General features: G+C 44.0%; 1 protein-coding gene across 5 annotated transcripts in view; it reads left to right on the forward strand.

The window, feature by feature from the left end:
* PITPNM2 (phosphatidylinositol transfer protein membrane associated 2) overlaps nt 1-21,014 on the forward strand; it is a 70,935-nt gene that overhangs the window by 32,853 nt on the left and 17,068 nt on the right. For 2 of the 5 annotated variants that reach the window (XM_054392717.1, XM_054392718.1), the window contains exons 7-15: nt 2,045-2,149; nt 3,071-3,141; nt 6,469-6,713; nt 7,233-7,422; nt 8,483-8,602; nt 8,988-9,199; nt 14,165-14,340; nt 14,761-14,931; nt 17,554-17,703. In XM_054392717.1, coding sequence (XP_054248692.1) covers nt 2,045-2,149; nt 3,071-3,141; nt 6,469-6,713; nt 7,233-7,422; nt 8,483-8,602; nt 8,988-9,199; nt 14,165-14,340; nt 14,761-14,931; nt 17,554-17,703 — 1,440 coding nt within the window. The remainder of the gene's footprint in view (nt 1-2,044; nt 2,150-3,070; nt 3,142-6,468; nt 6,714-7,232; nt 7,423-8,482; nt 8,603-8,987; nt 9,200-14,164; nt 14,341-14,760; nt 14,932-17,553; nt 17,704-21,014) is intronic. The other 3 variants (XM_054392719.1, XM_054392720.1, XM_054392721.1) reach the window with 3 other exon arrangements.

The following is a 21,014-nucleotide window of genomic DNA, read 5'->3' on the forward strand; positions in this document are numbered from 1 at the left end:
GATTAAGTTGCTGGAGGAGCTTTGAGTGCAATCTTCCTCTTAATTCTCTGCCAGCATGTGTGTTGCATGCCTCTGCTTTCCACTTGCTCTGAACAGGTACCTCCACACTCCCTTGTGCAGGGAAATGGGGATTTACTCAGATTTTGCCCATAGCTGAAAAAGAAAAGGCATGCTGATGTGAAGTTTCCAGGTTGCTCTCTTTTTTCTGGTCAAACTGTAAATAGAAACTCCTAAAAATAATTGTTCTTTGCTTGCCTCTGCATTTAATCCCCTTCACACATGTATAGATTTTTTTAAGCTATTGCTCAGATTGGCTGAAAGGATGAATTATATTTCATAATTTTTTTGTTCCCCATCTGAGAATTATTCCAACTAATTATTTTCTCAGTAACTGTACAGCAACAAGGAATCCTAGTCTAGGACTCTGAAGATTACAGCTTTTAGATCTTCGAGACATCTGTAATTACTGCTGTTATTATTACATTTATAACTCTTTATTAAATTTACAAGCCCAAAATTTTCAGGAAAGAAATACTAAGTGCAGAATAAGAAATAAATTAGGAAGCACTTAACCTCTCTAATAGTAAAAGATACATCCTCAATGTAACAACAACAACAAAAAAAAAAAGTAAAGAGAAAGGAGGTGGGGAAAAAAGGAACCAGTAACCCATACAAATAACTTCTTTGCAAGACTTGCATTACTGTTGTTTGCTTTCCCATGGGTTCAAGCCGGAGCCCTTTCTACTTGAACATACAGGAAACCAAACAAGTGTGGAATTGCCTGGCTTGCGTTGGGTCCATGTGCTCACCCAGTAAAGGAGCCATCAGGCTGCTTCTGTCTAGAGGACCTTTGGTTTGACCTAAAGATTTTTTGGAAGCCCCTTCTCAGCTCCAGACTGGTTACTGGGTGTTCAGGCTTGGGCTGAGAGTGAGCTCAGCCTCTCATGAGGAAAGTCTACATGTGTTGGGTAACCTAGCCCAGGCCAGCAGGTATGGGTGGTCAGTGTGTGGGATGTCCAGTGGGAACACTGGCATGACTTCTTCCAGTGCTATGGCTCCTAAATGGCCTATTTAGTGATGCCTCCACAGGGCTCAGCTGCTTGTTTTCTTATGGGTGTACAGCAGCATGGATAGACAAGGCTGGACTCTGCCCATGCCATGCTCTCACTGCAGTGAATTTAGGGCTCTGCAGCCCAGCAACATGTGGTGTGGGCGCAAAGCATCCCTTCCAGCGTTGCCCACCAGACAGTCCTCCTTTCTCCCCTTATCTGGCGTAATTCCTCTGATGTCTGCTCCAGAGCAAGGCTATTAATCTTTCTTATGTTTGAATACTACTATGAGGTGTTTTATGGGGTCTGTCCTCTGTATATCTCTTCCTTTTAATTACACCTCTAGGAACATACTGTTTTAGGGACACTTATTCTTTATCAACTAGTTGAACTAAACTGGAGGATTCAGAAGGTCCTGAGGCAGGAGGGAAATGGTAGACATATGCATTCAGTGTGATCAAACAATTTTCCTCTCCCAAGGAAATCAGGCTAAAGATAACTTAGGAAGTTCACATTTCCCTTATTACTCATGTCTTTTTAGGTGTTTTGTCCTGTTAACAATGGTGACCTTTGTCACCACTTCCCCCAAAGACATCCCACAGCTTTCAAACAGGTCTAGGAGGATCCCAGCAGCAAACAGTGATTTATCCTCTCCTGTACTGGAGCATTCTGGCTTCTTTAGCATCATCAGAAAGTATGGCGAGAAAAAGAACTTGGATTTTTAATGCGACCATTGACATTTTTTCCACACTTAAGGAGTTTTGTTTCTTAAAATCATGCAACTAGATCATTTTGTTTACTTTTCAAAAGGTACTTTGGTTTCTGTATAACAAAAGCTGGTGAAGTATCATGTTTTATTACGATGTAAGCCCTCTGAATGTTTGTAAGATTACACAGAGTTATGAACCCTTACTTGTATTCAAAATTCTGTTCTCTGCTCTTGTCTGTTTACATATTTGTGTGTTTGTGACTCTCCAAAAATCTGGTCTTTAAAGAGGACTTGTCTGACAATGAGGAAATGTTCACGAAAGAAATAACCAAGTGGAGTTCCAATGATCTGATGGATAAAATTGAAAGCCCCGAATGCGATGATGTCCAGGGTAATTTTTTTTTTTAATTTATTTATTTAAAAGTAAAAACTGCGTGGGACGTTTTACGTTATTGCCAGGCAACTGTTACAGCCACATTCTGAGAAAGGTAAAACTTGTTATCCTCATCTCACAATAGGAGAAGCGGAGACAGAGCATAAAAATGACTGCCCAGTGCTGCTGAGAAAGAATCACCCAGTGGGAGCTGGGGCAGCTCTTGATTCTCTTTGATTTTCCCAGTTGGTTAGATTCCTTTGTGCCACAGCCAGGATTCTCTTGTATAATGAGGAAATATTCCAGCTCCGTCTTGAATGACTCGAATTTCTCCTGCTTCTTTGCTCTCTCTCTCTCTCTCTCTCTCTCTCTCCATCCTTTTTGTTCTTGCCTGTATCTGCCTTGGTTTTATTTTCTGCTCATCGTTAGGAAGTTTTGAAAGGAAGCTGGCTCCTCAGCCAGATCGATTCATGTAGCAGCATGGGGGAAGATGACACTTAGGCTTTCTGGTACAAAGTCGGTCTGTGTAGGCACAGATGTATGAACGCATCACATCTCTGCTCCCTCAGCATAGTTCAAGCAATTCCTTTTATTTTCCCACAAACCAATCATTTCTGACAATTGTGCAGGGCTTTCCCATTAACGCCATCCTTAATAAAGCAATGATACTGGATCACTGTAATGAGAGAAGAGCTCACTAATGTCCTCACTGCTTGCCAAGGGTAGGATAAACTGCTGGGAAATAAGTGACCCAGCACTGCCCAGGCTTTTGAGGTGGAGGGAGGCAGGAGGGATGGAGAGGGCAATTTGATGAAATAATTATGGAGATGTGAGGCAGAAGAGGCTGTGAGGCATTGGTGCAAACAGTGTCTTTATGGAAGAGTGTCTTTGCCAAACAGAATCTTGCAGCTCTGACAGTTTAAACCTCTGTGCTTCTAGGTGACTTGTATCATGAGACATCAGCAGAGTACCATGTTGGCTCTAGTGTGGAGAGGCTCAGCATCATTGAAGTAAGTGCTTTGGTTTCTTCTCATTAAATCCTTGGTTGCTGGAGTATGTCCATGTAGGGTAAATGGGGTAAAGGGCTGTGAGCAATGTCTCATTGTTCTGAGCCACACCAGCATGCTGTGTATTTCATGGCTACGTGTACAGGATTACTTCATCTGTCTTGTGAATATCACATAGAAAATGATCTGTGGTTTGCAGGCAGTGTCAGGTATTCAGCTGGCAAAAAAATACTAATCCTCTGGGGATAACTGCAGCCTGATAGCTGCTGGGTCGAGCTGTCTTGCTAATGCTGAACAAGATGATGTGGACGTGGGAGCACGACAGCCACTTTACAGCAGCACAAAGGTGCAAGCTGCAGTGGTACAAGTGACATAGCTTGGCTGTAGCCCACCCTTTGGAGCTGCTCAGGGTCTTGTTTGGCAACAGGTTATAGCATAGCCTGTGTCAGTACTCTGGATAAAATAAAAGTAACACAGACACCTTCTGGCTTTCTAGACTCATGTACTTGCTTTTGCACTTCAGTGGGACAGTGCATCTCGGAATGGCTGTGCTTGTCTTACCCTTGAAGCATCTACTTTGCTGCAGAGATGACGTCGCTGCTTGCAGAGTGCCTAAGTCATGTCACAGTCGATCCAAGACCATAAGCATGCTTTTGGCATTACTCTGTGTGCTAGGCTGTAAGTTCATGGTGGTTTGGCTGTTTTGTAATAGACTGAGAACTCAAGGGCCATGGGGAGAGCAGATGGCTGGGGACAGGAACTTCTTCAGCCACCTCAAGATAAGCACGTCATAGCCCTAGGGTATCTCTCAGAGCTCAAGGCAGTGTGGAGAACTTGTCATCTTCTTGAGTTGTACAAACTCAACGCCCTCCTGTTTCTGCCTTCATTTCAGAAGAAGAATAGACTTCAAAGTAAGATGAAAAAGACAGTTGTTTGGAGTTGTTTGCAGTCAACTAAAATAGTACAGGATTTCCAGCCACCGTTGTTGTCATTTTCAGGTTAAGAGCCCCCATCATAGAATGGCAGGGGTTGAAAGGGACCTCTGGAGATCATCTAGTCTGCCCCCCCTGCTGATGAAGGTTCACCTAGATCAGGTTGCACAGGAATGTGTCCAGGTGTGTTTTGAAAGTCTCTAGAGAAGATGATTCCACAACCTCTCTAGGCAGCCTGTTCCAGTGCTCCATCACCTTCAAAGTAAAGAAGTTTCTCCTTAAGTTCAAGTGAAATCAACCCAAAAAATCATCACAAAAAGGTGGTTCAGGAACCAGATATCTTAAGAGACTCCAGATCTTAAAAGAAACATGTAAATAGCCACCTCCACCCTTAAACTGATTAGCAGTTGTTTGCTTGTTCCCCACTTCCTCCAAGAGCAGAGGTTAATGAGCTGAAAGGGAAAGGTGCCTCCAAATGATTGCTGATAAACTTCTGAATGACCTGAGCTTGGTGACTCATTGTTCTTCAGTTGAAAGCAGAAGCAGAGCTGGGGTGCTGAGAGTGCTCCTCCCATCCTTTAGCCAAGCAAAAGTTCACTTTTCAGGCACTGTAAACCGGAATCGGAGAAGGTTTAAAGAGCAAGCATTAATACAGTGTGATGGTGCTCAATAATTAAAGGCCATTCTTATGCAGGAGGTCTGGAAGACCTTTATTACAGATTTGGATGTTAATTTTAATACTTCTGGTGGGCTGTGTATTAAGACATACTTTAACATTACCTGGTAAGCTAGTTGTTAGGTTGCTAATGTGTGCCAGGGCATGCTTTCCTCCCACCAGCAGGTTTGTCAGGGACTCACTTGCTGCTCAAAGGACAACAGGTGACTAAAGATGCTAAAATTAGAAGAATTAGCCAAATGGAAAATACTGCTGCCCTTCACACCCCCTGCTAATGGTTATTTCTCTGCCTCAACAGGGAATTGAGAACCCAGGATGTTCTCAAACATTGTCTCTGCTAGTGGTAAAGCACAGAAGGGAGGATCAGTACCTGCTTTCATATGTGGTGGGTGTTGGGCTGGGGGGGCTTAAGTCCATATGGGAGCTGTAAACACTGAAAGCCCTGGTAGTGAATAGATATTAAAAGTGCTCTAATATGTGCCCAGTACAAATGGATGCTCTTGTACCCATTTCTGGGGCATCAAGATTGGGCTTAAAGCTGTTCTGGCAGGGAACTTAATGATAACCCACTCTAGAGATCAGATACCATTCTCTCCTTCGCCTAACCTACAACCTCTCTATTTAGACATGAAATTAATTTGACATAATAAAACCCAACCTGCACAGCCAAAATAAAAACATCTACTGTGCTGATGCAACAGTCTCTCAGCCAGATGTTTGCCGTGCCTTGGGTCAAGGGGTCTTGAAGTTCTTTCTTTTCAGCTCCTCTTTTGCAATAGTAGAAACATCTCAAGTCATAACTTCTGTCTTAGGCGTACAAGATGCAATGACTGATCTCTTCCTACTTCTTTCCCCAGAAACTTGTCCCTTGCTGACCTATGTGATCTCTCTTTGTTAATTTTGCTGAACATGTTGTACTGTCAACTGCTGCAGCTGAGCTCAGCACCCCAGCAGAAAGCAAACCCCATCTCTTATTTCTTCGTTTTTCCACCCTAATGCACACCAGTGATGTCTTTACTGCTGCCATATTTTACCTGGTTACAGTTTTATGCAATTTTTTTCCTTACTTTCAGCATTCCTTTTGCTTAGGACAGTCAGTTCTGCTGAGGCTGTGTGTGTGCATCTGTGCCTGCACATGTGTAGGATGAGAGACCTGGAAGGAATAGTCAGGTTCTCATCTCTCCTGTGTTTCAGGGTTTCCAGTCTACATTTACTCAGGATCAGTTTAGACTCTTGTGCTTGCACCTGCTCTGTCCTTTGAGTTAAAGAGCCTCTCTTCCCTCTCTAGCTTGCCTTACTCATCCCCACTATATTGGAGAACAGGCATTTCATCCTCAGATAACTTTGTGAAGAAAATCAAGCTGAACTCTTTTGTTCTCGCTCAGAAAGTCTCCATGTTTCTTGTTCTTCTGTGGTCCTTCTAACATTGCAGTTGTTTTTGTGTGTGGATGGCCCAAACTGGACTCTTCTCCCTTCTAGATGGGGGCTTGCCAAGGCCTTGTACCATGGCTAATACTGTTTCTGCTGGAAATACTTTGCTTCACAGGTTGTTGTTTGCCTCATCCCTGACCAGACTTGATATGGGTATTGCATTTATTGTATGCACCATGTGTGCATTTAAAGAAGAAAAGGTGATCAAATTTGTGTAAAATGCATTTGGACCAAATAAAACCTCTTTGCAAAATAAGCTTTTCTACTGTGATCTCTTTCATTCCCACCTAGGATGAATCAGTGCAGCCATTAATGCAGCCAAGTAAAATCCATGTCCTCCTCTTGGTACTCCATGGAGGGAACATCCTGGACTCAGGAAGTGGTGACCAGAGCTCTAAGCAAGGGGATGTCAACACCATCACAACCGTGTTTGACACAGTGATGAGGGTCCATTACCCAGCTGCTCTTGGACACATTGCCATCAGGCTAGTCCCTTGCCCAGCCATCTGCTCCGAAGCATTTTCACTGGTGTCCAGGTAAGTTGATGCTACTTTGTCACAGAGAGACATATGTAAAATTTCACTCTTGGGTTTGTTTGTGTTCTTTTTTTTTTTATTTGCTTTCCTGAAATATTCTGCGTGTAATATTGAAAGCTCTGACCATGCTTTGAGGATGCACTTACTAATATACCAGTGAGGCATTCAATCTCGATTTCATACTTTGCAGTGAATACAGTAATCATGCAGCAAGAGTCCCAGGATTGATTTATTCTAATTAATCCAATAAATATTAAGGCTTTGATTCCTTGTCTGAGGGTTGTTCTGTCAATGTAAGTATGTTGTCCTTGAAGATTTACGTTTGATGGGAGGAAAAGATTTATTAAGCTCTCACCCATTCACAGAGAAATAAATGACCTTTCTATCTTGAGGCTGTTTTTAATGATCCGCAATACTGACTGTACTGTCTGCAAATGGTTTTCCCTACTCTCTTTGTTAGGCTGAATAATTCCAATGTCTCTTCTCCTAAATAATTCCAATGTCTCCTGCCTTGTCCAGCCTCAGCCCCTACAGTTATGACGAAGGCTGCCTATCCAACAGTCAGGATCACATTCCCCTTGCTGCACTCCCTCTGCTAGCAACCTCATCACCCCAGTACCAAGAAGCAGTAGCTACAGTCATCATCAGAGCCAACCAGGCCTACAGTGAGTTCATCAGATCCCAGGAGGGCATGTCATTCAATGGCCAGGTGAGCCAGCAGCTGGTTATAGATGCAGAGAAAGGAAGAGGGAGTGAAGCAATTTCCTTCTGAAGCTCTCTTTTCCATTAATCTCTCAGGAGGGTTGGAAACATGACAGTGTTAAGCCGCAATAAGAAAGTGTTGTGCTTCCATTTCTTTCTTTCCGAGAGAGAGAGATTATTGCATATGTTCTGTCTTGAACCTTCAGGATTCAAAGCAAAGTCTGAGCTTGTGTTCAGAAATGAGGTTACAAAGCTGTGAAGTTAATCAAATTTCAGCATGACACACCTTTCCAAAGCAGGAATGCTACTTTGTGTTACTAAACATGATCTCTTCTCCCATTGTACGCCAAAGTTGTTTAAGCATTCCCGTCTTTAAAAGACCTTCAGCAGCTTGTGCTGGAGTTGCCACAGAAGTGGATTTTGTGGTTTGGTTTTTGTTGTTGTTTTTTTTGTTTGTTTGTTTGTTTGTTTTGTTTTTTGAGATTCTGGAGCTGCTGCACCCTGTAAGAGACTATGACTGAGCCTCACACCTCTATGAGCAAAGTGGCTCTCTAGCCCCATGAGGTTTGAGCTATTGAACTAGCTGTCACATTGCACTGCTGAGTATGAGTTACCCACCCTGAGGTTCTTCACAAACAGCCCTCTCCTACCCTGTTAATTCTGTATTGTGTCTGTCTGCTCAACAGCCTTGGAGGCAGGACAGTGTTATCTCCTCAGGGTACAAACAGAAGGCAGAAGCACAGGGCAGCTTGCCTGAGGGTAGCACAGATAGCAGGCAAGGAAGGAATCAAGCTTGGTTTTCTGAGTCTATGATCAGAGCTCTGTGTTGCTTTTGTTTCACAACAGTCAGCTGGTGGGGACAGCCAGGACACATTAGCTGTGTTAGCTAACTTGAGTCTGCAGGGGATGAGTAGATGTTTATTGACTGAACATTTTTACTGATGAAAGCACTGGGCATCCTGTTACTGCAGTTTTCCTAGGTATAATCCAGCATATTAAATGTCTGCTCTGAGCTGAAGTCAAAAGCCTTTGTTTTCCTCCTCCCCTGCTCCTGTTGCCTTTCTCAGGTCTGCTTGGTAGGTGACTGTGTTGGAGGAATCCTGGGATTTGATGCCTTATGCTACAGCAATCAGACTGTTTCTGAGAGCCAGAACAGTAGTCGACGAGGAAGCGTTGTGAGTGTCCAGGTAATGATGGCTCCCAGTGTCTCCTGGGAACAGGTCTGCCCACCACACCTCCGTAGCCCCTGTTTTCAGTAAGGATCTTTTCATGAAACAACAAAAACTTTATTCCTTGTCAGTGGCAAATGTATCTTAAAGTGCATATCTGTCTCAATTTGGGAGCGTTGGCTCTCAACAGGGATGCTTCACCCTCTGGTGCAAAACATCACCCACATCTGCTTCATCCCACAGCCTTAGGATGGCTGGGTATCAAACTTAGGGTAGTTTGATCTGAGATACTGTATTGCCTTCAACTAGATCCTGAAGTAGATGGGGAGAGGATGGAGAAGGTTATAATTTAGGTGTATTCCTGATTCAGATGAGTGCTAAATCCATACATTTCAAATCCCAGGATACCGACCTCCTGTCTCCTGGAATAACAGTGAACAACAGCTATTGTTCCAGTGGCTCTAATCTGGAAGCCAGCAAACAACTTAGCAGGAGCAACATTGATATTCCCCGTAGTAACGGAGAAGATCCAAAGAAGCAGCTGCCACGGAAAAGGAGTGATTCATCAACCTATGAACTGGACACGATAAAGCAGCATCAGGCCTTTCTTTCAAGGTAAGATCTTGAAGGAATGGAACCATTCATCAACCTACGAACTGGACATGATAAGGCAGCATCAGGCCTTTCTTTCAAGGTAAGATCTTGAAGGAACGGAACCAGCAGCGGTGTAGAGCTGATATTGGTGCATCCGTGAAACCCAAATGCTGCTTTGTCATCCTGTGATAAGCAAAGTGGAGGGAAGTGTTTTGTTTAGATTAAAGAGGTATAGATTTCTCTTGCTGAGTTGCAGTGAGAGAATCCACCTGCTCCACTACATCTATATTACAGTGGCAAGAAGCCCTTCATCCTGTTGCTTGATGGCTGAGGCAGGCAGATGACTGCTGGTTTGCTGTGCTGTAGTGCAGGCTGGAGGTTAGAAAGCAGATTCATGCAAGTGAGGAACATAAAGCAGAACTGGGAATTCAGTGCTGTATTAATGCCAGAGCAGCTCTGAAAGCAGATTTGGAGTTGGCTGGCCTGTTCTTGGGAAAGGTAGGCATGAGACAAGTATCCTGTCATTTTGGCCCAGTTTGTGTGAGATTGAGTTGTGCTGCCCTTTCCCTGTCACAGCAGCAGAATCACTCTGGTGGCATAGTGCTCTGGATGAGACATCCTGAATCCTGGCTGGCTCATGGGACAGCCTTCAACTGCACATGAGGATTGTTTTGTCTTTGTGGCTTTTTGACAAAGCCACCCAAATTCCCTGTATGGAGCAGGGCCAGGGGGATAGTATTCTGTCCCCTGCTAGGGCTTCTCAGTTATACTAAGGTCATGTTTCAGATTTGTTACTCACTGTCAAAGCCCCCAGTATCACATTACGAAGCTTCTTCAAATGGACTTTCCAAAACGTATCCATTAACCAATGAAATTTTTATAGCAGTCTCTCCATTGCTGCTGATCAGTCAAGAATTCCTTCTGTAAGTCTGGAGGCTTTTTGATGTCTGAATCATCTTCTTCAGCCTATGGAACTGGACAGCCCATACCTTTTCCTCCTGCAATTCTGGAGGAACTGCAACATCCTCTTAATCCCTCTTTTGCCTGTGTCCCAGGTACTGGGGAGCAAGGTCTTCACACCAGCAAGCCAGTATCTGCATTGCAGCTATGTCCAAGGCTGTTCCTTTTGCTCTGTGTCAAGCTGAAGCTTGTCTTGTGCTTCTCCCCTCCTTCACTACTTGTAATTGTTGCTCCAGCACAGGGACTCATGTGTCCTGCCATGTCAGGAGCCCTTTTATCAAAGATTCCTAGGAGAAAGTCTCACAGTGAACACACAGAGATCCTACATTCAGAAACACAGTTACATTTACAAAAACCACAATAAGATGCTCAGCTATTTCCAGCAGGTTAATAAAAGGCAATCAGTCTCTTGTTCTTACCTTATCAAAACAGCCTCCTGTATTGCAGGAGAATATATGAGTCATGCAAAAATGTGCTCTTTCTCCTCCTTGTTATTGACCTCAGGGGCACGGACTCAGCTAAGGAAAGCAGGCTGGCATCTTGATGTAGTTTTACATCAGGTTGAGAATAAGCACTGGGCCTGCTGTGGATAATGGATTGCACAGTTTGTCATTTCAAATAGCTTTGTCCTGGTCCTTCCTGCTCCATCTCCAACCAATTGTTCCTGCTCTCAACACAAAGCACTTGGGAGTTCCTGGCAAGGGCTGTCGGTATTTGGTGCACTGATGGATTGGTGTGTCTTCTTTTAGAGTTTTATACCTTTTTAAATCTACTTTTAAACCTCGGGTCAAAAATTAAGTCTCTTCCCACAGCTCAAGAGCAGGATTCTCTCAGGGAAAGGAGCGGATTGAAGCTGCTGTATCAGCTCTCTACACCTCTCCTGCTCTGTTCCCTGGTGCAGGGAGGCTGGGGTGCAATGAATCACCTCTTCCCCTCCTGCATGACTGGAGGGTGTCACTGCCAGCCCCGGACCTTGTGCTTACAGCCCTCATTACGGAGCAGACAGTCATCAGCAGAATGCCCCTTCGGCCTCTGTCACAAAATAATGATTTTCCCATATGAAACCCGAGCCCTGATGTGACGTGGCTTCATGCAGGAGATTGGCAGAACAGAGCCAAGTTTTCCTAATGGACTGGGCAGACGGGCAGCCTGGCATACGGGGGCTTTTCTGTCCATACTGATTGCGGGTTTCAGCTTGTGCCAAAGACACTCATTTTTATTCATGTATCAGACCTACCCGCTTCTCTGGGATAATACCCAGCAAGCCAGAGCAGCATCTGGAGATTACAATCACACATTTATTTTTAAATTCAGTCCTTCTGCACAACTACATTATTTCTGGCTGTGCTGTACTAGTATTATTGTAAATGAGTTGATTTGCTTCTGAAATCCATAAGCTCTTGTTTAATTAATGCACACAGTACATCTGCTGCTTTTTAAAGGGAGAACAGGGCACTGTAGGTTGCTTGGAGCATGACAGATTCCGAGTTCCCCTTGGCTCTCATTTCTTTTGATTGCTAAAAAGGCTATCAAACTTGCAGTAAAAGGAGAGAAGCTGTTCAAATTGCTTAGTGGTATGAGTGCTCTCTCTCTTCCATTCACCACCAAGAGATGCTGTAGGAAGATGGGGGGAATACACCAAAACCCCCTTGCACCCGTCCTCTCATAACACCTCTGCCATCAGGACAGTCTTTCGAGCCCTTGTTTGATTCACGTGGCTGTCACCCTGTCTTCAGCAAAACTGATGATCTTGGAGGTCTTTTCCAACCTGGTTGATTCTATGTTCTGAGTAACTCTGTATTCCTCACACGCAGTGAACTTAATGCGTTGCAGTCCTGTCAGCTCACCTAATTGTGGCTTCCCTGAAGGTGGCTCGTTCTTAAATGTGCTTCAGCGCCGTGCGTCACGGCAGCCTCTGATCTCAGGGAAGCTCCTTCACAGCAACCGGAGCGTGCTCACTATAGCTGTCACTGCTGCAACCTCCTGTTCCTCTGGCTTTTGACATCACTGTTTTGACTTCCCCTGATATGTATGTCTGGCATAAGTAAGCTTGTCATTTCCCTGCAGTCGGTAACTGGAAGAAGAGTGCCGTGCGTGTGTGCGTACCTCGAGAGGATACATGACTGAGGCAGGAGAAGGGAGTTACAGCATCCTCTGGGAGTGGCATTCGGCAGAGATGCTGTCTCTGGGATAATGTGTTGTTTGCCAAAGCAGAAAAATGAAGTCCAAGTGAAACCTGCTTTTCTTCTCAAATATCATAATGTCTCATCACATATTGGATGTGAGGAAGAAGTTCTTTACTATGTGGGTGGTGGAACACTGGAACAGCTTGCCCAGGGAAGTGGTGGAGGCCCCATCCTTGGAGACATTCAAGGTCAGGCTTGACAGTGCTCTGAGCAGCCTGGTTTATCATATCATAGAATGGTTTGGGTTAGAAAGAACCTTAAAGATCATCTAGTTCCAACCCCTGCCTGCCCATGGGCAGGAACACCTTCCACTAGAGCAGATTGCTGAAGGCCTTGTCCAACCTGGCCTTGAATGCTTCCAAGGAGGAGGGGCCCTAATTGAGGATCTCACTGCTTACTGCAGGGTGGTTGGACTAGATGACCTTTCAAAGGTCCCTTCCAACCCAGTGCATTCTAAGATTCTATGATCTGAGTATTTGCAGCTGCTGTTACTGAACAGCTGTCCCAGAGGAGGAGCGACTGCTCCAGTGCTACAGATGGTGGGGAGTGAGCAGTCCTATTTCCATGAGCACAGCAGTGCTGGGATGTCACTGCCCAGCCAGGCAGTCAGCACGCTGCCTTCAGAAGTGGCCTTGATGAGCAAGTGCTATTGCACATGGAGACACTGCAAGTGCTGGTGACCACCTGGGATTTTGACTTGGGGCCACAGAGCTGGCACAAAAATGTTGCATTTGCATCATCCCTTACTCTAGGGCTGCTGTCTGAATCTGTAAAACCTTGAAGGCAAAAGAAATTGCAGCTTACTGCTTTTGGGTGGTAACAGAAGTATCTCTGAAGCCCTGTTGTGAACCGGGTTATTAGTGTTACACATCTGTCATATCCCTGTCTAATCCCAGATCTAGACTGCAAAGATCTGCATATCATCCTAACATGGGAGTGGACTCCTGGGATTTTCATCTAAGAGTTCCTGCTGCTTCTTCTTCAGTGGGATATGTGAATTTAAATCTGTGTTAAACCTGTGTATGCCCCAGGCTGTGCTGCACAGAGGTTCAGTTTTGCAAAGATTTGATACCTGAAGGAGGAGGGGAAAGCGAGACATGGTTTAGATCATTATTCCTTTTAAGTACAGTCACCTGGAGTTGTTTGAGGTTGAAAGGTAGTTTGATAATAACTCGACAGATGTGACCTCATGGGCAGAAGTGGGAGAGTACCGGGTGCATGGCAAATAGAATGTGCCACATGGCCATGGAGTTAATTACCCCCAAATCCCATTCCCAGTGAATGCCATACACTTGCATGGAAGTTAGTGCCAGCTTGGTGCACAAAGATATCAGAAACCCTCCTGCAGATGCTGATCATTCTTTTTCTCTTTCCCCTCCCATTCTTTTTTCCTTTTCAATCCTGTAACATTTATCCAACTACTACCATGAAGAAGAAATGGGTAAGCACAGCTCTCTGTAGCATTTGAGAACAAGGTGATGGAAGGAACTCAAATGTTGACAGCCAGAAAGCATATCAGTAACGTGTCCTGGAGTGAAGCACTGTAAAACTGCTCTTTGCCTGCTACTCTAGTCATTTTGGCTTGCTGGTTATTTTATCTTGCAAATGACTATCCTACTAGCAGCAACCAAGATTCTGATTCCTCAAAGCAAAAAAAAAAAAAAACTGTTGAGGAGGTAGGAGTGTGTAAATGAACCCACTTGAAGTTTGGATTTGTTCAGTGTAAATATGCCAATGTAACAGGGTGATTGTCTGGGGGGATGTTTTGCTGGATAATAAAACTACATCACTGAGGCATGGTGGGTTGATATTTTGACTCTGTTTTCTGTTCTTGTCCCAGTTTACATTCTAGTGTTCTGAGAAACGACCCAGGATCCAGGCGATCTAGCAGCTCTACCATGTTGGATGGAGGAAATATTGGAAAGTTTGAATTTGAGATCACTGACTTCTTCCTCTTTGGTTCTCCCTTGGGTCTGGTTCTTGCACTGCGGAAAACTGTCATTCCTGCTCTTGACAGTAAGTCCCTATGTAAACTGCTGAGCTCGCTTAGAGGATGATGTCACCACCTCCTGCTACAAAATGCAGTAATTTGATGAGACAAACTGAGAAAACCCAAATGTTACATATAATATTTATTGCACCATAAGGAAGTAGATCACTGTGTGTGCTCTAGCCAGTGCTGATTATACAAATTATTTGCAATGTACTTCCAAACATTAAGAACACTGAGCAGTTCTGGAGTCTATAAATATTGGGATAAATTTTGTTTGACTGAACTGGATGATGAGGGACATGATAATTCCTCAGCACTTTCTTTTTAACCCAACAGTTGTCCTTTTTTACAAACAAATATTTACATTATTCTAAGAAATAATCTTTTGATATTTGAGTGAGTTTGTTTTTGTTTTGTTTTGTTTTTTTTCTCCTTCTTCTTAGTCTTTCAGCTCAGACCAGCTTGTCAGCAGGTCTATAACCTGTTCCACCCTGCAGACCCATCTGCATCACGCCTTGAACCTCTTTTGGAAAGGAAGTTCTACCTTTTGCCCCCCTTTAGTATTCCCCGTTACCAGAGGTTCCCGCTGGGTGATGGCAATTCTGCTGTGCTGGGTAAGTCACTTTGGGTCCACAGTACAACTACATTTTACATCAAATTCTCAAAGCAGTTGGGAATGACAAGAAAGAGAATTGGCCCTGTAAAACTAGCCTTATTCTCAATTTACTAGAAAAGTAGTTTTCTGCCAACTAAATTAGTGCCCTGTGACCCATACAGCCTTCATTTGTCACACAAAGACCATCAGCTGCTGAGAGTCATGCTGTGATGACCCCTCTGTGACACTCCCTGTTTACACCTAAGCTAGTGTTTGTGATAGGGACTGAATGAAACATGATTAACTTGGCAGAGTTTAGGACTTCGATGTTTGGAGGGCCAGAGAGGACTGGAAAGAGCAGAGTCAAGATGAGATAATGAGCTGATTTACTTGATTGCTTCCTATGCTTTTTCATGGGACAGGCTCCTGCAGATGACGGGCTAGTGACAGTGCCTTGTCCTTGCCCCCTTGTCAGTGAGATACTTTGTCTTCCTAGGATACCTAGAATTCCTCTGCCATCAGTGGCCTCTGCACTTGCTTTACCCCACTTGTAGTTGTAACAGAGTCTAAAATGGCTGGGTGCATGATGCCCTTTTGTCTTACTGGGCTGTATTTGAAACAGCTGTGTCCTGACCATGCCCTGCCTCTGCTCCCATTACATCAGTGCTCTTGCAGTTGACATAATAAGAGAAATTATATATTTCCTACCATCTTCACATCACTTCTTTGCCTAGACTCTCATGGTCTGTTGCCATCTCAGTGCAGACTCTTATTTTGCAAGGAGAAGGGAAAGTCAGCACTGTGCAAAACTAAATTTGACCTTTCTGCTTCACGTAGTTTTGGTTCCCTGTAGGGTCAGGGCTTTGGTGCAGGAAGAACAACTGCAGTATAATTTTCCCCTTGCTGGAGGTTGTTAGTCAGTAGCTACTTGAAGTCAGCATTGCAACCAAAAGTCACTGGTAGAAAACTAGACTTAAAAGCACACAAGAAATCATGCTGGCAAACCAGAATAGAATAGCAAAGCCACCAGCTAAAAGGACATTGGGATTTGGTTGGGTTTTTTTTCCCAAAGCTCTGGTAGTTTTCCATTTGTTTAATACATGAATCATACAGGACTAAATGAAGAGAAAGATGTATTTAGAGCTGAATAATTCTGATAATACTCTACATCATTTTTAAATTGAAAATCCAAAGCAGCCATCTCCTATATGGGTGTCTTTAAAGATTGTATTGCCATTACTGAATGGAGGTCTGATTTGATAAATGGGCATAAACTAAACCCCTTGTTTAATAAAGTGAAAAAAATACTTTCAGCAGGCCCCACTCACTTGTCAAATTTAGCAGAGATCTTGCTGCAACACTTTTTAAAAATGTGTCCACCCACAATTACATTTGTACCCAGTCCCCCAGCTCAGGGAATCTATAGCAACTTGAAAAGCAGTTTGCTTTTTGCGTGTATTATTCTAGGTATCAGCTGCAAGTGGCATCTTAAAAAAAAAAATTAAATCCCAAATATTTTACCATCTTCCTCTAAAATACATTTCAAATCCCCTGCTCTCGCTGAAGTCAGAGATAGAAGCCCATTGACACTGAGCAATCTGCATTCTGGTTGTCATTCCGTACCGCAGCAGAGATCTTATTAGTTTGCTGTGCCTCCCTAGACCTTTGAGTTGGCTGTGTTTAGAGAGAGGCTTGCTATGTGATGGAGAGGAGTTAAACAGCAATCAGCTCAACTGTGAGAAGGGCAGAGTGATTTCGAAACCCTCTCCAGCTTTGAGCCTAGTTACTTTAAGAGATGCTGCTCTGTCTTGATGAACAAAACTGACAAAAAAGCAGCTTTAAATTCTTCTGTAAGACAAAACCTTTTCATTTCCTTATCATGAAGTAGTAGGCTCTCCCTTTCCATTAGAATCATGGTTTCAGAGTGCTGATTTACACAGAAGGCCTGTTCTGACTATGACTTGCAAAACTGCTACTAGTTAGTGTTCACTGTAAGATGCTCCAGAAAAGTTAATTGCTGCTCTGATTACACTATGTGATTTGATGATCACAGAAAACTCAGGTGCTCAAGTTCTAATTAGTTATGTACAAAGCCTGTAATACTGCTCATACATATTTCTTCATGCAGATAGCTGGCTTTTTTTTTTTTTCAATAAGGTCCATGATTCAGAAAGTTTCTTAAACCTTTAGGTTTGTTTTAGTTTTCCCATCTGTACTAAACATTGGGTCCTGTTTCATTACCACCAATGTGCAGAGTGAAATCGGATTCACATCCCTGCTTTGCACTGTGTAGGCTGAGTCTGATTCAAGTAAATTTCCCCTTACAGCATACTCTTTTCCCCTCATTCTGTGGATCTGCTGGGCATTTAAAGATTTGGCTCACTGGTTAAGAGGGGACTCCCTTTTGTTGTTGAAATGCCATTGTTGTGCTTTCCTCTTCTACCAGTTAATCTCTTTGATGTGGGTCTATTTGGAAAGCCACCTGTGTTTTGTTTCTTTTATTCTATTTGAAGGTTGTCTTTTCATTGAAGACTCATAGTTGAAGTGCTCAGTTTTAACTGTTTGTATGTTAACACTTTGTGGCCGCATGTCTGTTGTTCTTTGTCCTTCTGTTTTGTTTTTTTTCCCCATCTGCTTCTAGTTGAGACAATCCAGAACAATCCTATCCTCCTCATGGAAAGTAGCCCTCTGGGTGCTCTCCAGCACCAGGACAGCTTCATGGAAACAAGTATCCCCGTTCCTGTACTGAATTGGCAAGATGTTTCCAATAAAAGTGCTGGTTTTGCTGAGTGTGTGTAATCTACACTTTTGTATTGTCTATGGTGTTGGGTACTTGGGGTGCTTTTTGGAGATCCTACTGTTGGCTCCTGGAGTTGAAACCTTCATGCTGTATCTCAGGGTGTGCCACATGAAATAACCACTTGGGATGGGTCTGGGAGACCCATCATGAAAAAAAAAAAAAGTTGAGGTTACAAACTCGGCCCCATTCTGCTGTTGAGTCCAGAAGGGAAGATTGCAGCCATGTGCTCACTGTTGTCCTTCCGTGGTGGCTGTGCCGCTGGAAAGAGCCTTTGGCACAGAAAGACAGAGTCCCTGGGTGGCCCTGCTCATACGCAGGAACCCCAGGGAAAGGGTTGGTTGTCTGCAGTGTGCAGCTCCCAGCAGTCACCCATGCTGCACGATGGCCAGAAGTTTAATTAATGTCTGTGTCAGACCAGATTCTGTCCACTTGAGTATTTCGTGCCTGGACAGTCCTTGTGGCTCTGCTGAATACAGTGACTGAGGCTTTCAGCCCCCACGGTGGCTATACATGGTGGCTTTTGAAAATTAATTTCTCAATTCTGCCTTAAAAGCAAATTTTGATGCATTTGGTTTTGCCTTATTTTCCATCCTAAATGCTGCATGGCCTCATTTATTCTGGTTGTGGCTGGTGCTACATCTGCAATTTTAATGCGATTTGACTTTGTTTGAGTTTTTTTCTTCCCTGTGTGTCTTACTTGCCCCTTCTTACCCCTTTTTTCAGTGTTGTGCATTGAGAGCTTTGGTTCTGCTGCCTGGTTGTCTTTAACAAGCTGACCCTTGCTGTTTATGAGCAGTCCAGTGTGTTATGTGGTCATACAGGATGGCAACAGTGCTGACTATTCCAGACAGTCTCTGCCTTTGTCTTTTGAAGATGTAGATGATTTTCAGGTATGCAGTTGCCATGTTGCTTGTGCTGTGATGTTCTGTAACAAAGCAGAGAGGAAGGATCTGGCACTATTAATTAATCACTTTGGAGATCAGTAATGAAATGCCATTTAGCTGTCAGCTGGTATTTCCTTCAGTAAGGTCAGAGCTTTTAGAAGCTTCTCTGCTCTTTACCAGTGCATCAAGAGCACAGTGTGGCCAAGCAGTGCTTGGCTTGACTGTACCAAGTGCTGAATCCCTGTTCAGCCATGGGACTGCAGGAAATGTCCAGAATTATAAAAACTTCAGGACAAAATAAATCTATGTTGCTCTTGATCCCAGAGTAGCAACTGCAGAGTGCCCAGCGCTGACCAGTGATTCCAGCACAAGCAGGGTCTGGCCTGTGCTGAGCAGCTGGCTGGCTTTTCTGTTTTGTTTTAGGTTTTTTTTATATTTATTGAACTTGAATTTTTGATTGCTTTCAGTATTTTCTGCTTTGGTGCCACAGCTCAGCCTCCAAACAGCACGTAGTGAAATCTGCCACAGATAGCCCAAGGATTGAATGCAGTGCCAGCAGTACATAAAGGTGATGGTCCAGTGCGGTTGACTTAGTAGGAAACAATTAGTAAGAACAATGACAAATGAGTCTATAAATGAGAAGGCACAGCACTAAATGTGTATTAAAGATCCATAGGTAGGCAGAAAGAAAGTGATTTTGCTTCTTATGTCACCTCTCTTTGAGTTAAGTCTGTTATTGCACTGGCCTGATGTGCACACGCTGCAGTTGGTGCAGCTGCAGGTCCTTTGCTGGGAGAGTAGGTGCTCAGGGCACGACTCAAGCCAAGTCTCCTTTTCCTGAAGCTTTCTTTTTCAGATAAACTGTGCCCTCAAAGTACAAAGTACATTTCAGCCAGTGCAGTAAATGGGGGGCACTTCTGTTCTTACCTAGTGACATAAAGGAACAACTAGAGTCTTGATGAAAATCTTGCTACTGCTGGGCCTGGTCCAGCCATCTGACTTCACCCTAGGCACAAAGTGCTTGCCCAGAAAACCTCCCCACAGCTGTCAGGACCCAAGCTGTGGGTGGGGATGCCACCTCTGCAATGCAGAGAACTTTGGACTGTTCCTTTTAGGAGCAGGAGTGGTTGCAAGTGCTGGGGTGCTGTGGCACCATCTGTGAGATCCCACCCTGATCACACTCCCCAGGAAAGCTCCTGTGGTTTCAAATTGCAAGAGTGATGCTGCACATTGGATTTGGTGCAAAGAACACATAGATTTGAGGAAATAATTTGTTAGGATGGGGTTTTTCTGCAAGTAAGGTCCTGGGGTTTCATCTGGAAGTCACTGTTGCTGCAGCTTTGGGGTTGAGGAAGTTTGGCTAAGGGGCATGAAATGGAGTTTCTGTCCGTACTTCCTGCCCTGCCTTTTCCTGGCCCTTGTTTTTCTTAGAAAGTGACCTTTTCAGGGGCAGATGGTGTGTCATTTGGGAAAAGTGGGGTTGGGGCTGTTGAAGGCACTGGGGAGATCTTACAGTGTCCTTTGAGTGTTTAAAAAGGGCCTGTATGAAAGATGGGGACAGATTTTTTTAGCAAGTCCTGTTGCGACAGGACAAGGAGTAATGGTTTTAAATTAAAAGAGATTTAGACTAGAGATAAGGAAGAAATTTTTCACACTGATGGTGGTGAGACACTGGCCTGGGTTGCCCAGAAAGTTGGTAGATACCCCACCCCTGGAAACATTCAAGCTCAAGTTGGATGAGGCTCTGAGCACCCTGATCTAGTTGGATATGTCCCTGCTCTTTGCAGGGAGGCTGGACTAGATGACCTGGAAAGGTCCTTTGCAGCCCAAAACATTCTAGAATTTTATGAAAAGGGAGAATCACAAAAGCAACTGGAGTGGGCTGGAGTACAGGAGTGCAGCAGTCAGTCCAGCACTTTGTCCCCTGCAGAGCAGGCTCCTGCCACTAACTTTGGCAACACTAAACTGTTGTTCAGTAAGGCTAAAACAGTTTAGGGCTTTTATAGTAATGAAGATTGCTCCTCCGGTGACACTAGCTAGGGTTCTGTTGGAAGGTCTGTTGAGTTTGGGTCGTTTGCTTCAAACCTCATGGTATTTAAAAATCCCCAGCTGGGCCCATGAAAGGGAGAGTGACTAAAAAGAGCAGGCCCCAGATACCATTGTTTATTCACTTTCCACTTTCTGGGTACTCAAAAAAGGAGATAAAATTCAAGGAGAGCTGAGGGAAGACAGGTCAATGGAGCCAGAGACATGGTCAACCCAGGCAGCACCTCATTTGGCTCAGCCTCGTCTCCTGGGTAGCATTGCTGCAGCACTCTTCAGCATGTCTTCCAGCTGCTTTCTAATTCAAGCCATTGAGGACATATTTAACAGAGAGAAGATGTTCAGGCTCCACTTGCAGGTGTTAGTTAAACCTAA

Source organism: Indicator indicator, chromosome 26 (genome assembly GCF_027791375.1).
Source record: "Indicator indicator isolate 239-I01 chromosome 26, UM_Iind_1.1, whole genome shotgun sequence".
In the NCBI taxonomy this organism is placed as follows: Eukaryota; Metazoa; Chordata; class Aves; order Piciformes; family Indicatoridae; genus Indicator; species Indicator indicator.